The 17,380-nt window shown below is 50.8% G+C and overlaps 1 protein-coding gene and 1 pseudogene across 2 annotated transcripts; one reads left to right on the top strand and one right to left on the bottom strand.

Moving 5' to 3' along the window:
- Positions 1 to 5,229: 5,229 nt before the first annotated feature.
- LOC144317025 (uncharacterized) lies at positions 5,230 to 13,696 on the bottom strand. Of its 2 annotated transcripts, XR_013382887.1 has the most exons (4): positions 12,342 to 13,696; positions 11,283 to 11,425; positions 7,649 to 7,708; positions 5,230 to 5,540 (listed from the first exon to the last, which is right to left on the bottom strand). XR_013382887.1 is itself a non-coding variant. In XM_077902856.1 (2 exons), exons 1-2 carry the CDS (start codon positions 12,959 to 12,961, stop codon positions 11,356 to 11,358), a joined length of 690 nt encoding a protein of 229 aa, XP_077758982.1. In that variant the 5' UTR covers positions 12,962 to 13,696; the 3' UTR covers positions 9,247 to 11,355. The 2 variants fall into 2 exon arrangements, 1 of the variants encoding a protein (XP_077758982.1); XM_077902856.1 differs by lacking the exons at positions 5,230 to 5,540; positions 7,649 to 7,708 and having other exon boundaries at positions 9,247 to 11,425.
- Positions 13,697 to 14,350: 654 nt separating this feature from the next.
- On the top strand, positions 14,351 to 16,970 carry LOC144317894 (chromobox protein homolog 3 pseudogene; annotated as a pseudogene).
- Positions 16,971 to 17,380: the final 410 nt, after the last annotated feature.

Genomic DNA, 17,380 nt, shown 5'->3' with positions numbered 1-17,380 from the left:
AACCCCAGAAGGGGGCCGGGACCCCGGGGCAGGGGGCAGAGCGGGGCCCGGGGCGCTTCAGAGGGGCCCCTCGGAGGGCGCACGAGGGCCGGCCGGGGAGGATCTGAGCAGACGGGGGCGCGGGGCTTCTGGACCCACAGAAGATGATGATGTGCGCGGCCCGCTGGGAGGACGAGGTGGGGGGGCAGCTGCCCGAGGGCTGACGGTCAGGAGCTCGCCGCACCCGTGGACCCTGCAACTGAGGCGAGAGCCCCGATCCAGTGCACTCACACACACACGCACACACACATGCACACACACACGCATGCACACGCACACACACGCACGGTTAAGTCTGGGATGCAGGCAAGGCACTTCGGCTTTCAACTCTACCTTCTGTGCGATTTCACTTTATCAAAGTTGTAGTGTGTTACTTTTATAAAGATAAATGCAGTTTCTTTCTCTTCCTTTCATTCTTTTCTTTCTTTCTTTCTTTCTTTCTTTCTTTCTTTCTTTCTTTCTTTCTTCTTTCTTTCTTTCTTTCTTTCTTTTCTTCTTTCTTTTTTTCTTCTTTTTTACTATGTACAGTTTCATGTCAGGACCTGTCCCCAGAAGACAAATATCCATTGTATCTGGCAGTTGGGTTATGGAATTTTTGGTCAAAATTATCTTCATTTTGTTGCATTGTAATTTTAAATATTTTGGAAGGTAAACAGTTTGCGTTCACGTGAGGCAAGGTGGAAAGGCCAGAGCCCAGCCTTGATTCCTCTTCTAAGACCGTAAAGAATAAGGAATAAGGTGGGAGAAGGGTATTGGGCTGTAAAAGTGGAGATTACGAGGTCGCTGTACTATTTCAAAGGAATCCGATAAGTGAATAGTATCATTGCAAAGCAGTGTCTCCATAACTTCGGATTTCCTTAATTTCATCCTATTAACATCTTGAATATGAGTATAGGAAATACCTCGTCAGAACAAAGGAATATTATGCATCAATTAAAACAGTAATTATAAAAGCTATTCATATATATAGAAAACGCTCATATCAGATACGCTCTTAGAAATGTAATTATTGCTGTCATCTTGTAACCTTATATATTAATATAATAAAAAAATAAAGAGCAGAATAGAAGTAGTGCTGCCAGTGTAAGCTATGGCTGGGGAGAGGTCCTAAAAGGAAAAATTGAAATAATTCTTGTGTCCCGGACATTTTTGTCCTCAACGCTGCACTTAGGACCTCAACCGTTGCCAACACGAAATGTTCCTCAGTTTCTCCAACCGAGTCAAAGTCAGAGGGCACCTGAGTTATCAGCTGTGGGAGCCCCACTGACAGGGGGTATCGGGAACCGAGTCCTGCTCCAGTAGGCGAGGAGGGGCCCTTCCCACTGAGATGCACCTGTTGGGTCACTCCAAGTAGGAAGGACCTGTCCCCAGAAGACAAATGTCCATTGTATCTGGCAATTGGGTCATGAAAATTTTTGTCAAAATTATTTTCCTTTTGTTGCACTGTATTTTTAAATACTTTGAAAGGTAATTCAGGCCCAAGATTTAAAAGCCAAAAAGCATATGGATACACACAGGGGATGTTTTCTTCCCATCCCTGTCTGGTTCTCAGCCTCTTTCCTCTCACCTCAGAGGTTATTGCTCATCCCTTCAGAATTTCTCCTGCACCTACAAGCTATAAAAGCACAAATTCTCATTTTCTCCTTTTTATTACACAAGAAGTACATCATACACACTATCCAGGCATCTTACCTTGTTAATGATTTTGTCACACATGGAAAAAAATACCAGTCGGGAGGAGGCCTCCTCACTTTTATAGTTACGTAGTATTCCACTGTATTATTGTATCGTAGCTCAGGGAACCATGGGCCCCTATTGACAGACAACGTTGTTTCTCGCTGCTTATTACCAGCATCTGCAGTGAATAATCTGTGTATATCACCTACACATGTGGGAATCTTTGTAGGCTTAATGGCCAAACTTGGCATCGCTGGGCCAGAGCGTACACATACATTTGCGATTTTAACCAAGATTGACCAAATTGCCCTCCAAGTTCCCAAGTCAGGTCACCAACAATATAGCACTCCCGTTTCCCCCACCTTCTCATTTTTTAAAGTCTTAAAAATGAAATTACAAGTCTTTTCCAGGATGCCTCAGTGGCTCAGCAGTTGGCGTCTGCCTTCGGCCCAGGGCCTGATCCTGGAGACTCAGGATCGAGTCCCACGTCGAGCTCCCTACATGGAGCCTGCTTCTTCCTCTGCCTGTGTCTCTGCCCCTCTCTCTCCCTCTCTCTCTCTCTCTGTCTCTCATGAATAAATAAAATCTTTAAAAGTCAAACAAACAAGTCTGTCTTTCCCTCTCCCCCCTCCAAGGTTCTTTAAGTCCCAGCTGAGGTAGCGAGGGCCTGGTGACAGGGAGGGATGGGAGGTGGGAGTGGCTCAGGGAGGCAGACCCGGGCAGCCTGGCGACCGCTGGGGAGGGAGGAGGAGTTGTCGGCACTGAGAGCTGAGCAGCCATCCTGGTGCCAGCACGCTGGGGATCGTGCTGCCAACCTGCCCATCCAGTCTGGCCACAGGCTCCACCCCTCACGCCACCAGCTTGGACCGCCCAGCCTGAGGGTCAGCAGCCTGACCTCACAGCTGTGCTCCCTCACCTCCCAGAATTCCAGAAGGGAGCTGTCACCCGAAGGAAACTAGTTTGGTCTCTTTGGCACCAAACCACACACCTAGACCTATTCATAGCAAGGTTGCACAACTAGCTGGAGGGCAGCCCGGCTGGGCATGGGGAGGGAGGGCGGGGCCATGTGTGGGCCAGGCCCTGACCCATCGGTGCCCCAGGCTGGCCTTCCAGCTTTCAGAGCGAGGCTGTCCCTGGGGGGTTTGGCAAACTCAGAGGGCCGACTGGCCTGTCCTCCTAAGTGGAGGGAACTTGCTCCTCCGAAGGAAGGCTCAGCTCCAACACTCTCCTGCAGGCTGGCACCCCATGAGCCCTCCCTCTGCCCTACCGTGCAGGTGGGCCCCTGGGGTGGGCGGGGTGGGGGCTCTCCTTAGTGAACACAGAAACCAGGAGCAGGCTTTTACACAAAAGGAAACTGAGTCACTTGATGACTAAGCCCTTGATGTCTCTGTGGGGAGCCAGTATCATGGAGTAGGAGAGGAAACTCAACTTTGGAATGGGACAGATCTTGATTTGCACCCAGCCCTGTCTAGTCTCTAGCTGAATGATGCTAGGTGAGTCAGTTGGCTTCCCTGGGCCTCTGTTTTCTCTTCTGTGGAATGGGAACAAGGCCTCCAGTGTGGCTGTGAGTTGTGCGGATCCCCTGAGAGCGTGCCAGTGAAGTTCGGCAGCTCGCTTCCACCTCAGCAGAAGACCTTGGCCAAGCGTGTTATCTCTTCACACTCAGCTCATTGGCCCAAACGCTGTGGGATGTGGGATTCCTTTTTTTTTAATTGAAATATAGTTGACACACAATACTAGAGGTGTACAATGCAGCGATTCAACAGGCTTATGTGTCACACTATACTCACCGCCAGTGTAGCTACCACCTGTCACTGAGCAACACTACCGCAGTTCCATCGACTGTGGTCCCTGTGCTGTGCTTTTATCCTCGCGGCCTACTCACTCCACAACCGGAAGCCTGGGCCTCCCGCTGCCCCTCACCCTCACTGCTGTCCTGTCTTCCCGCCCTGTCCCCTCTGGCAAATCGTCATTTGCTTTCTGTATCTATAGGTCTGATTCTGCTTTTTGTTTGTTTGTTTGCTCATTTGCTTTGTTGGGGGTGGGTGGGTGTTGGTTTTTATCATATAAAAACATAAAACAAACTGTGACGTATTAATGACCCCCCTCAGTGTAATTAGATGGCGTGGTAATTACACCTGAAAGGTAACCAGCGTGTAAGGCTGTCCTGCTCTCATTTTCTTTGATGTTGCTCGGGAGCTGTTGGCGGCCCATGCGTGGCCCGCACTGGGTACCACGGAGTCCTCATCGTTATCACAAAGAGAGTGTTGAAAGGCTTGGTTCTTCGGGGCCTGGCTCGGCCCCTAAACATGGTGTGGCCTTGTGGGGGTCCTTCCCCGCCCCCTGGACTTCAGTGTCCCCACCCTCCCCGTCTAGTCACCTGCATCCTGTACGCCCAGGCGCGGAGCACACCTCTGACGAAGCACAAAGCCGGGGACCAGCCCCACAGGTGCTCTTTGGAGTCGGAGGTTAGTGAACGTGACTGTGTTCAGTCTCCAGAAGGGACACCGAGGCAGAGCCCCAGGGGGCGTCAAGGCTCCCGGTCTCTTGCTACAACCCCGGGCCTCCGCCCGAGGCCTCCAAAGCCACGCATGTTAGGCTGGGAGAGCGGGGGGGTGGGGATAAGGGGGGGTTCCAGAGCACCCTCAGGAGACGAGGAAAGAACTGGAGACAGGGGAGAGGGTGGGATGAAGGGGTCCGCAAGGCCCGGGAGGAAGGGCAGGGAGGGCGGAGAGGGGGCGGCCTGCAGGAAGGGCAGCTGTCCCGGGGCCTGAGTGTGTGTGTGCGTGTGTGTGTGTGTGTGTGTGGAGAAAGAGGCCTCTGAGTGGCTGTCCCCAGATGGGCCGCCACGGCATTTCCTCCACAGACCCCTTCCTGCCCAGAGCACTGGGGGGCCCTGCCCGGCGTTTGGAGAACTGAATTAGAGAGAACCTACTCTGTGGTCTGAAGCCTCTAATCGCTGTGCTTGTACCTCCCTGTGTGTGAGAGCTCGGGCCTCCTCCCTCGGGCCTCCTCCGTCAGGCTTGGCTCTTCCCCGGGGCTAGCCCCGCTCCGATGGAGGGACAGAGAGCAACAACAAAAGCTTCCCCAGTGCTGGAGCTGCCATTCGGGCCTGGATTTGTACATTCAGGTGCTTGTTGATAGAGGCCATTGTTAACTACAGAACTCAAAGCACATTTAACTTTTTTTTTTCTCATTTATTTATTTATTTTTAAAATAAATTTATTTTTTATTGGTGTTCAATTTACCAACATACAGAATAACACCCAGTGCTCATCCCGTCAAGTGCCCCCCTCAGTGCCCGTCACCCATTCACCCCCACCCCCTGCCCTCCTCCCCTTCCACCACCCCTAGTTCGTTTCCCAGAGTTAGGAGTCTCTCATGTTCTGTCTCCCTTTCTGATATTTCCCACACATTTCTTCTCCCTTCCCTTCTATTCCCTTTCACTATTATTTATATTCCCCAAATGAATGAGAACATATATTAAAAAATGATTTTATTTATTCATGAGAGATGTAAAGGGAAGTACAGAGACACAGGCAGAGGGAGAAGCAGGGGCCCTGTCGGGACTCAATCCCAGGACCCCGGGACCATGCCCTGAGCCGAAGGCAGATGCTCAACCACTGAGCCACCCAGACGCCCCAAAGCAAATTGAACTTTTACAGGAGTAAGAAGTCTCTATAATAAAAAATGCAGGATTTGAAAATACTGCTTTGTGGGAGCCTGTGGACTGCTGTGTGAGCCCTGGTGTAGTGACTCAGTGGACTCAGACTCGGGGATGGAGCCAATCCTCTCCACTCGTCTTCTGGGTCCTGGCCTGTTTCCTGGTGATAATAATAAATCCCTTCTTTAGGATTCTTAGGACAATCAGCATTAACTCATATAAACACCTGCTTATTTATTTACCCTATAATTCAACATATACTTACTGAGAACCTACTATGTGGCAGCACTGGACTGGTTAGTGGTCAAGAGCTCAGGTCTTTCATTTTAGTGATTCATCACCATGGAGCTTCTGCTCCATAGAATATTGCATTTAAAAAAAGAAAGAGAAAGAAGAAAGAAAAAGAAAGAAAGAAAGAAAGAAAGAAAGAAAGAAAGAAAGAAAGAAAGAAAGAGAGAGAGAGAAGAAAGAAAGAAAGAAAGAAAGAAAGAAAGAAAGAAAGAAAGAAAGAAAGAAAGAAAGAAAGAAAAAAAGAAAGAAAGAGAAAAGAGCTCAGACTTTAGAAAAAGAAAAGAAGGGAGATGAATGGGCAGTTGGCTTTGCCCGTGTAACCTAGTTAGGTCACCTCACCCCTACATCCATGCAAGGTGGCGATGGCTGTAACTGCCCTACCTGGCCCTGTTACGGTGAGCTTTAAATGAGATGACACACGATGGCGCTTAGTATCTGGCACAGGGGAAGTGCTAGATCAACTTAGTTATATTTATTAATACATCAGAATCACGTAATAAATCATCGACCATAGATTTTTGCAATGAGGTCTTTAAAATGTAGTCACTATACCCCTCCAATGACAAAAGAAAGCAGATCTTTCAAAATGTGCCCCTTGGAGCATGTGTATCAGGAAAGCATGAAGGGAGTCTGCTAAAAATTCAGATTCCTTGGGTCCATTTCAGAAGTGCGGAATCAGCCTCCAATGGGGCCCGACTTTCTGTCTTTTCAAATGTTTTTCATGATTCTAAAGTCAGAAAACTCTTGGGGGCAAAAGGTCACCGTGCTCCTCTACCGAGGGGCATTCTCTGCGGTGGACAGAACCATGCGCCACCCCCCAGATGCCCATGTTCTAGTTCCTGGAAGCTGCGAATGTGTCAGGGTTAGAGGGGTGAATTGGGGCTCTAAGTAGTGAACCTTAATTTTTTTTTTTTTAGTAGTGAACTTTAAAACAAGCAGATTGTCTGCCCAACATACTCCATTGGTCCATAACTGGAGTAGAGGGAGAAGGAAGAGTCAGAACCAGCAGAAGGCATCGTGAGGAAGACTCCGCTGGCTTTGAGGGTGAAGGAAGGGCCACAAGCCAAGGAACGTAGGCAGCCTCTGGGAGCTGGAAAAGCGAGGAAACGGGTTCTCCCCTAGAGCTTCCAGAAAGAACAGAGCCCTGCTGGGTATTAGCCCCGTGAGACCCGCTCTGGGCCTCTCACCTCCAGGCTCATCATCACTGGTGCTGCTGTAAGGCCCCAGTTTACAGTGATTTGCTACAGCAGCAGCAGGAAGGCAGATGTTGGATGCTTCTTTGAGCGCATTGGATGCAGGCCTGGGCATCTGGAAGCCCCATGAGGCCCGGGCGTGGGCCCGAGGGGATGCCTGGACCAACCAGAGCCCGAGGAAGGGGCCCAGCGCTGCGGCCCAGGGCGGTCCCCATGGCTCTTTTACTGTCTGGTGCTCAGGACGCCTATGGAGCAGGGCTTGGGTGCAGGTGGGGGCGCACAAGCCGGAGGCCCAGGGGATCCCCTCACATTTCCCACCTCACCCAGGAGAGCCTGAAGCACCTGCATATGCCCAGAACCCTGATGGAAGGGAAAAGAACATGCAGGAGCTCCCAAGTGGAGGGGGGCATTCCTCTCCCCCACTCCCCGATTCTCTGGAAATGGGAACACGAAAGGCGGTTCTCACGCCCACACCGCCCCCCGAGAGTGGGCACTGCCCGGACTCTGGCACCCCTTTGCTCTCCTTGAGCTCCTCTGGCCCTGGACCAGCCCACAGCCCTTCCTGCTCCCTCCCTGCCTGCCACCTCCCGAGCAGGAGGAGGGGCAGAGGGAGAAGGAGAGGGAGACGCGGACTCCCCGCTGAGCAGGGCTCCCTCCCAGGACCCTGAGATCATGACCTGAGCCGCAGGCAGATGCTTAACTGACTGAGCCACCCAGGCCCTCGATATGGTTTTGTTTTTGCCAAATCTTTGGGCAGTTGAGCCATCCTAACACCTCTACATACCTCAGCGCGTGTCTCTCAAATTGCACAGTATCTCTGAGAAGCCAGTACAGTTATCAGCCCCTGAAATATTTGAATGTAAGAATTTGAGGTTCTAAAAATGGAATTACTTGTCCACAACCACACAGACCATAAACAATGGCACTGAGAGCCTTGAGCCCAGGTTCTCACCCTGCCCTCAAGTCCTAGAGCTCAGAATTAGGGTGATCCCAGAAGGCATGCCTCTGGCTTTGAATCTCATTCTGTGAAAAAACTCAAAGCATTTCAGAGAGAGAAAATTTCATCTTAACACTATTCCCTTAAGGTCAAAGCTACCACTTCCAAGAGGTTGGGTAAATTCCAGGATGTTAGGTTCCTGGAAGAGATGCTCGGGGTGCAGGCCCCAGAGGAGCAGATCGTCAAGGCTGCCAAGCCCCTGCCACTTGGAACACCCTCAACACACACCTGAATGCTCTCCCATCCCAAATTGCTATGACATTGTCCTAGTTGCCTACTCACTAAATGTGTGAATAGGGCTTCACCGCCCCCCTTTTACTATTCAACATTCCTTTCTCTAGAATTTTATTTATTTGAGAGAGAGAGAGAGCATGTGTGAGTGAGCATGAGCAGGGGACGGGGCAGAGGGAGAGGGAGAAGCAGTCTCCCCGCTAAGCAGGGAGCCCCGTTGTGTGGGACTCAATCCCAGGACCCTGGGATCATTACCTGAGCCGAAGGCAGACACTTAACCGACTGAGCCACCCAGGTGCCCCACTATTCGACCTTCTTATTTTTTTTTTAAATTTATTTATGATAGTCACACACACAGAGAGAGAGAGAGAGAGAGAGAGAGGCAGAGACATAGGCAGAGGGAGAAGCAGGCTCCATGCACTGGGAGCCTGATGTGGGATTCGATCCCGGATCTCCAGGATCGCGCCCTGGGCCAAAGGCAGGCGCCAAACCGCTGCGCCACCCAGGGATCCCTATTCGACCTTCTTAAAGTCTTATTTTTTTTTTAAAGATTTTATTTATTTATCCATGAGAGACACAGAGAGAGAGAGAGAAGAAGAGACACAGGCAGAAGGAGAAGCAGGCTCCATGCAGGGAGCCCAATGTGGGACCCCATCCTGGGCCTCCAGGATCACGCCCTGGGCCAAACAAAGGCAGGCACTAAACCGCTGAGCCACCCAGGGATCCCCTTCTTAAAGTCTTATTTTATTTTTTGCAAGATTTGTTTTTAAGTAATCTCTATACTGAACGTGGGTATGGACAGAGCCAGCCCTCTTAAGTCCTATTTTAGCTTTACGCATCAGAAATGGGGAAATGTAGGTCTGTTCAATAAAAGATGAAATAAAAAAGGGGAGGGGCACTTAACTGGCTTAGTCAGAAGAGAATGTGACTCTTGATCTTGGGGTCGTGAGTTCGAGCCCAAGTCCCCGTAAAGCAGGAGACAGGCTAATCGTCTTCATCTTACTGGTAGAAACTCCAAGGCATAGAAAGAGTTTCCTGCTCACAAAAGAATTTAATTCCCAAATAATGAAGAAAGGCTGAATAGTGGGCCTCTAAATGTGGGCCCTTAGCCACCTGAACCCAAACAACCTGGGAAGCTTGTTTAAAATGTAGACTCCAGGGTTTACCAGAGAACCAGGTCACCTGGGAATGGGGCCCTCTTAACACCCACCCGGATGGTTGTTGCCAACCCAAGCCAGATAACTGGTGGCCAAATCCCCAGATTTCTCCACTATTCGAGGCTACACTACTCTACCTCATACAACGTCACACTATACTATGGGACTCCCTGCCAAATGGCTCTACTTTCTTGGTGACCCATTTGTAAAGATTCGGAGTAGTTTATCTGTGAACTTTTAAAAAATCTTGTTTTAATTTATCTGCCATAAAATTCACTTCTTTTGGTATATGGTTCTGAGTTTTTTTTATTTTTGTTTTTAATAAACTCCTCCTCTTTTTTTAAAGATTTTTAGAAAAATGTATTCGTGACAGACACAGAGAGAGAGGCAGAGACATAGGCAGAGGAAGAAGCAGGCTCCCTGTAGAGAGCCCGATGCTGGACTCGATTCCAGGACCCCAGGATCATGACCCGAGCCAAAGGCAGATGCTCAACCACTGAGCCACCCAGGTGCCCCTGGTTCTAGGAGTTTTAACAAATGTGAAGAGTCCTGTTAACCCCACCACAATCAAAACACAGAACTTGTCCATCACCCCCTAAAACTCGTTTGTGTCACTCCCTTCTAGTCAAATCCTTCCTGAAACTCACCTCTGGTAATAAGGAACTCCTCGTCCTATGGTTTTGCCTTTTCCGGAATGTCATATAAATGGAATCATACAATACAGAGCCTTTGCAGTCTGACTCTGTTTTGCATAAAGCATTTGTTGCATGTAAAAATCTTTCATCCCTTTTGCTGCTAATACTCTGCGGTGTGAATGTACCATGAGTCTATCCTCCCAACCCAAGGACTTTGGGGTTGTTTCTGGGCTTTGGTGATAAACTCAATGATCCAAGTTTAACTAACTGATTCTTTTCCATGGGAGAGTAAAAAAGTCTCAAACGGTGCCTGTGATAAGGGAGGGTAGTAGGTTGAAGACAATGGCTCACATCTGGCTCCTGCCAGTGGGTCATCTGTTTGTTTATTAAGATTTTATTTATTTATTCATGAGAAACGCAGAGAGAGAGAGACAGAGAGACAGAGAGACAGAGACAGAGAGAGGCAGAGACACAGGCAGAGGGAGAAGCAGGGTCCATGCAGGGAGCCTGACACGGGACTCAATCCTGGGACTCCAGGATCACACCCTGGGCCAAAGGCAGGCGCTAAACCGCTGAGCCACCCAGGTGTCCCATGGGTCACCTGTTTAATGGGCCAGGTTCAGTCATAGAGGACTTGTTTGTCGTTATGATAAACCTCTGGTCTTCCAAATCATAAAAATAACAGGGTCTTACAGACCTGTTTCTGACAAATGAGACGATAGGCTCCTGGCATGCAGGCCCCAGAAGTCACTGTGAGATCACCCGGGTGGACCTCTGTTGTCTTAGAAGATGCTGTGTCCCATGGCAGAGTCAGTCATCAAGCATCTTTCTCTACGGTTCATGACGCTTTTGCCCAGCTGGATCTTTTTTTTTTTTTTATTTATGATAGTCACACACACGCAGAGAGAGAGAGAGAGAGAGAGAGGCAGAGACACAGGCAGAGGGAGAAGCAGGCTCCATGCACCGGGAGCCCGACGTGGGATTCGATCCCGGGTCTCCAGGATCGCGCCCTGGGCCAAAGGCAGGCGCCAAACCACTGCGCCACCCAGGGATCCCTGCCCAGCTGGATCTATCTGACTTTCCAACAAGCCCAAGAGGGAGGAAAGGAAGATATTTTTACTTGCACCATTTTGAAGATAAGGTTGTGGGAGCCCAAGGAAGCTGGCACTTGTCCAAAGTCAACGAGCCCCCTTGGTTAGGGAGAAACCGTGGTTTTTCCAATCCTCAATCCTCAATCCAGTGTTTTCTGGTTTTAAAGTTTTTTTTTTTTGTGTGTGTGTGTGTGTGTGTGTGTTTTTAAGAGTGGTGAGTATGTCTTTAATCCGCACATATGACAACCGACTCTTGCTCAAAGTGGAGGGTGGGCAGAAAGAGAGCAAAACCGAGTTTAAATCCCACCTTGGATTGTTGGCTGCATGGCCTCGATGCTCCCCCAAGACGGATGAAGCAATTCCTCCCTCCTCGTTAGCGCTCAAAGCTGAGAGGTCTCAGACGAGCTAATAATGCCGGCGGGTAAGTCATACCAGGTTCTCCGTAAGTGGCTGCAATTATTATTAATTTGGTGTTAATTAGGAGAGACTCTAGAGCGCGCATACCACGGGCACCGCGTGGTGGGTGCCCTCTGCCCCCACTCATTCCCCGGGGTTCCTGAGGCCTGACTTTTCTCTGGGAGGGATGGGGGAAACCAAGGGGTTAAAGAGGAGGCCTGGAAGCTGGCACAGCTGGGGACCCCTGGGTTCTAAGGAGAGGGGGGCGGGGGCCGGGGGGCCTGAGGGGCCTCCGTGGGGGAGACTCGGGCCGAAAGCTTTGTGCTTCTCCTTCCTGAACCCGGCCTTAACTCCAGAGGGGAGACCTTCGTGTCTAACTTGGTGTTCGAGCCCTGGCGCTGGTGGTTCCCGCAGTAAATGGCTCGCCCTCCTTGTGGGGCAATATTGCTACTGATGTCGGGCCAAGGTGGTTAGGAAACGGGATCTTCCAAATGGGGACTTTGTGGTCTGGCCACCAGGCAGCTGCGCCTCCACACGCGCAGGTGGGGGCTGAGACGGTTCCCCGCAGGGTGCGGCTGGAGGGGAGAGCGGGGTCCCTCTGCCGCCTTCCCAGCAGCTTCAGCCTGTGTTGGGGCCTCAGCCCCCGCGGCGGGGGGTTGGAGGACGGGCGGGGCCCTCAGCAGCCCCCTGACAGCCAAGAGCAGGAGACCAGGGAGCCAGGGCTCTCTGGCAAAGAAGCGTGTCCTCTGACTGCCTGTCCCCACAGCAAGGGCCGCTGGGCGAGGGCCGAGGGGTCAAGGGGTCAAGGGGTGGACAGGCCTGGAGGGGGCCCGAGGACCCTCTGGGAGGCCTTCTCCGTCCGTGCACCACGCGGCCATGGGCGCCTTGGGGCCTGCCGGCCCTCGGCCCTGTGTCCCCTCCTCCGTGCAGCCCTCGTCAGCCCGGGGGGCTGGCTGCGCCCCCAGAGCACCTGCCACGTGCAGCTATGGCAGCTGCTCTGGACACGCTGGAGAGGCCGAGTGACTCTGAAGAGACGAGAGGCGTGTGCAGATGGCATCCAGGAGCCCGGGGCTTCCGAACAGGGCCGTCTCCTCTGCGTTCTCCCGGAGGGGCAGGTAGGGCCGCGCTGGCTCCCGCCGTCCTTGGAGCGTGGTCTCCCCTGAAACTCCCCTTCCCCAGGAGCAGCACGCACGGGCCTGGCCGTGGGCCCGCGCCTGTGTGTCGCCGCCACCGCCACGGCGGCCGAGGCCTTCCCCTCAGCTCTGCTGTGCCCTCAGTCGGCCGGGCGGCCAGGGACGCCTGTTCTCTGAGCGCGCTGACCTCGTCGTTGGCCGCGGCCTCAGGCCTGGCCCTGCTCGTGCTCACGACGGCGGGAGGCAGCTCAGCGCTGGTGCTCGGAGGCGGGCGCGCAAAGGAGCCGAAGCACGTGAGCCGGGCCCTGCCGGGACAGGGAGGGCGGGGAGGGCGGGGAGGGAGGGGGCCCTGTCCGTGCACCCCGGGGCGTGGGCAGCTCAAGATGACCCGGAGCTGAGAAGAGCTGGGCCCAGGCTCCCCGAACGGCAAGGCCGACGCCCCCTCTGGACTTGCCATTCACGTGGTGTCCCCCTCGTCTCCGGCCGGTAGCCTGTGGCCCGGGCAGGCCGGCTCTCTCCTTCCAGGCAGCGAGGCGGCGGGAAGGGGCTCAGGATCCGGTCTAACTGAGCCACCTGGACATTCCGTTGACCTGCAGAAGCTTCCGTGTCCAAAAACCCAGTTGCCGATGTTCCCTCATCCTCCTTGCCTGAGTCGGTCGGCCACGCACGACACCGTGACATGTGTCCTATGACCTGCCTAGAGAATTACCTCAGCGTTGGCCAGAGCTTCGCATTCTTAGCCACACGAGGCTCCAGAGGTGCATTCAGCAGGACCCCGAAGTCCTGGATGTCCTGCAGGCCGAGAGCGAGAACATTCTAGAGCCGGGGGCGAGGAGGCCCAGTAGGGATGCGGGGTGTGGAAGGGCCTGAGCCCTGGGCCCGAGTCCCGTCTCCCTGAAGTGTGCCTCTCCACAGACTGCGGAACCCCGGGGCCTCTGTGGGCCACCCCCCCTCCTCGGACCCTTGTCCCACCCTGCCACCGCCTAGCTTCCCGTGGCAAACCCCGAAGGCCGGGCGCCGAGGCCGAGCCCTGGGACGCTCTCCCGGCTCAGGCCAGAGAGAGGAATCCTAGGCCGTAGCTATTTTCAGCACTAAAATTGAAGCCCATGGTTTATTTCCTCAGCACGTAATTAGACTCCAGCGCGGCACAGGGCTGCCTCCTTCCCGCCCACGAGCGAAAGCCTGACCAGTGGGTTGGGGAGCTGACGCCATGGCACAGGCGGGAGGCTGCGGCCTGGAGTATTTTTACTTATGGGAGGCTGTGGAGAGCAAAACCACTGGGCCCCGGGCCAGTTAGACTGAGCCAGTTGGGAGAGGGAGGGAGCAGGAGAGCTGTTCTATCAGCCTTGCTTCTTTGAACTGCCCTGTGAATCTGCTGGACAGGAACCGGGGATTGGGAGACGGGCTGGTTCCCACCACCCTCAGAGCCTGGCTGGGGGGAGGCCTGTCCTCAGGGAGGAGGGGGAAGACTCACCTGGGGGTGGGGGAGGAGCAGTGTGCTCTCACGAGGGCACACGGGGCGGGGGGGGGGGGTGTTCACACCCGGTCAAGCGGGGTATGGGGTGACTGTGCGTGATTTCTGGGCCGGCTTCAGGTCCTCCACCTAACACCACTATCATGGATAAGGTTTTCAGAGCTGGAAGGAAACCCAAGACACTTAAATGAGGATGTCACGGCCAACAGAGGAAAAATAAATTACCCAAAGCCTAATGAGAACCGGAAGTGGGGATGGGGGGAGAGGATCTGTCTGGAAGATGGCTCTTCCAGGGCTCCCCTTCTTCCTGCTGACTCCTGGCTTTCGTTCCGGAGCAAAAATAAGCGTAGAATGCAAATACACTCGGGCAGAATGACACATGACTTCGGTTCACGTGAAGAGCTAAATAATAGATGTTTAGTACTTTCCCGAGGAGACATTTCGGTGAGTAGGAGACCCCTGAGCCCCATGGAGGAGCACTTATGACCACACGAGGTGGGAGGCCTCATCCATTCATGGTCAACCTCGGACCGTGGCAGCTGCAGTGTTTCTGGAGTGAGGAGCTGCAGGGAAGATGAGACCTGTGACGTCTCTGAAATAGAACCAGTTTCTTGCTAAGGAGAAGCGCAAACTGGAAACCTGGCCAATGACTCCCCATAGTCATACATTGTGCAACGTTTCTCCCAAAAGGTCTGGATCCCAGCCTTAGGGTTTAATCCCACTGTGGGATTAAACTCCTGCTCATCTGTGGAACCACAGAACCTCCTGTCTTCCACCTCTTCGCTCCCCTCCCACAACACTCATGAGGCTGCCGCTCAACTGAGGAATCCAATGACAATCATCTAAGACCTTTCTACACACTCCAGGACCCTAAATTAAGTTAAATAATGGCCGTAGCCAACCTTTATTTTGCTTTTTTTTTTTTTGCTAAGCACTCCACTAACATTGTCTCATGTCATCTTGATTATTTTTATCATCTTCTCCATTTCACAATGAGAATATCGAGGCTCAGAGAGGTTAAACAATTTGCCTAAAATCCCGTAAGTGACAGTGCAATTTGCCCAAAGTCCCGTAAGTGACAGTGATAGTGAAGACTTGAACTAAGGCAGACTTATTTTACAGCCTCTGCGTCTCCCACCTCAGACAGCTTCCACCAGTGGAAACAAAATTCTTTGGAGTACAGAGGAAGCTGGATAGAATTCCATCCAATAGCAAGAAGGAGGCTCACATTGTTTATTACCAAGGCTCAAAGATACAAAGGGGTGAGGAGCACCAGGCCCTGGAAAGTGGCTGGCTGAGAGCTGAAGTTGGAGTGGGATTGGCACGTTCTGTGCTCTCTATCTCTAAGGTGTTAGAGAAAAAGGAAATACAGAGAGGTGAGCAGCTTAACATAATTAGCTACTTTCCTTCATGAGGCATCTGATGATTCGGAATACGTATGGAGAGATGCTGAGCAGCTGAGCAGGGCTACCAGCAGTCTTAGGGGTTAGGAGACATAAATTAGGATTCAAAGCTTTCCAGAAGGAGGGATCCTGGTAAACAGCTCAGTCTTTTAGCTGGGAACCTTGAAGAACCACACCCTGGTAATAAAGCTAGTCTGAAAATAGACCAGCACTCACAGAGACTCAGATATGATTCAAATCAGTCTCAGATTAGACTAAGGAGTTATTCTCCTGGCTAACTGCCTGCCTGAACCAAAGTAAATCTTCTCTGGGGGAAGATGATATCATCCAGACTCTCAGATTATCACTACAATTGTTCGTGCATGGTGTCTGGCATTAAACAACACTAAAACTGGGCATATCATATCAAGAGATAGGAACAAATGACTGAAAACCAAGAGAAAAAAATGCTGTCATTTGAAGGGACGTGCTGAATATATTTTTTAAAAATAGCCTAATAAAAATTCTAGGACTGAAATTAAGAACTCAGTGGAAGGATTTAAAAGCAGATTAGACTCAACTGAAGAGATGATTCATGAACTGGAATATAGACCAGAAGAAAATATACACATAGACCTCACTACAATTATAGCAAGATAAAAATTTTAAGAAATACAGAAAAGGAAGACTTAAGAGATACATGCGACCCAGTGTAAACATTTGTGTAATTAGAGTCCTGGAAGAGAAGGAGAGAGATAATGCAGCATAAACAGTATTTGAAGAGAAAATAATCTGAGAATTAAAAACTGACAAAAGACATAGAGCCACAGATAAATACAAGGAAAGTTACAAGTAGAGCCATCAGGGTAAAACAGGTGAAAACCAATCAAGGATAAAAACTGTAAATACAGCTAGTGCAAAAAATAATAAGACATATTTTGTTCAGAGGCACAATAATAAGAGCCAAATTTTCACTGAAAACGATGGAAGCCAAACAATGAAAGGATATCTTTAAAAGGCTGAAAGAAGGATGTGGCTGGAGCTTGAGGTGTGTAGGGCCTGAGATGCGACAGCCCTGGGCTGGTGAATAATAGCTTTTCAAACCTGAAAAAAAAAAAAAAAAAAAAAAGGCCTCCCATAAAACGACATTGCAAAAAATGAGGAAGAAGCAGAAAGAAAAGAGTAAAAAAAGTAGAAGAGGCAAAGTCTGAAGAATTTGTCGGGGGAATGTACTGGACCAAGGGATAGTAAATGGGAAGGCAGAGGATTCCCTGAAGTGGAAGAGACTTGCTGACAATACTTGGGAACCTGGAGAAAATTTAGATTGTCCAGAGTTAATTGAAGCATGTCTTACTTCTCAAAAAGCTGGGGGAAAAAAAAAAGATGGTACAAAAAGACAGTCTCTATCTGACCGGGAATCTGATGATAGTAAATCAAAGAAGAAAAGAGACCCTGCGGACAGCCCCAGGAGCTTTGCCAGAGCTCTTGATCCTGAAGGAGTAAGTGGTACCACTGGCAGTGGTGGAGAATTCATGTTTGTCCTGAAATGGAAAGGTTCAGGTGAGGCCCCCCTGGTGCTGACAGAAGAGGCAAGTGGGGAGTGTCCTTGAGGGGTGATTGTTTCTTATGAAGGGAGACTAATTTGCCATTCTCATCCAGAAGATGAAGCTCAATAATTATTTCCATTTCCAATAATTTATATACGTATAAATAAAATACAGATCTTTTTTGGTTTATTAGTGTGAAGAAATAACATTTTAATGAAAATCAAGTTTGATACGCTTGTTTTGAAGAACTATTGGGAGAGTTGTTGGCGTTTTTTTGCATCTATAGCTCTGGTTACTTTGAAAAAATAGAAGCTTTCTGTAGTTGCTTCCTTTATGATAGGAGACTATTTGAGACTATGGGATTTATTCCCCTGCATTCGAGAACACCTAATGGTTCTCAGTGTTGGGGGAAATCTTCAAAATCATTAGTCAGTCAGAATTTGTGTTTAACTCGTATATGCCTAAGGACTATT

This window comes from Canis aureus, chromosome 7, assembly GCF_053574225.1.
Source record: "Canis aureus isolate CA01 chromosome 7, VMU_Caureus_v.1.0, whole genome shotgun sequence".
NCBI classification, from domain to species: Eukaryota; Metazoa; Chordata; class Mammalia; order Carnivora; family Canidae; genus Canis; species Canis aureus.
Note: the sequence above shows the minus strand (reverse complement) of the source record. Positions and strands in the feature narration are given on the sequence as shown.

What these genes read in the sequence shown, in the direction of transcription:
- LOC144317025 (XM_077902856.1), bottom strand. Translation starts at nt 12,961, where the DNA reads ATGGCAAGTCCAGAGGGGGCGTCGGCCTTGCCGTTCGGGGAGCCTGGG. An exon ending in GCCATAGCTGCACGTGGCAG is followed by an intron (nt 11,426 to 12,341) that starts GTGCTCTGGGGG and finishes TAATAATTGCAG; the next exon opens with CCACTTACGGAGAACCTGGT.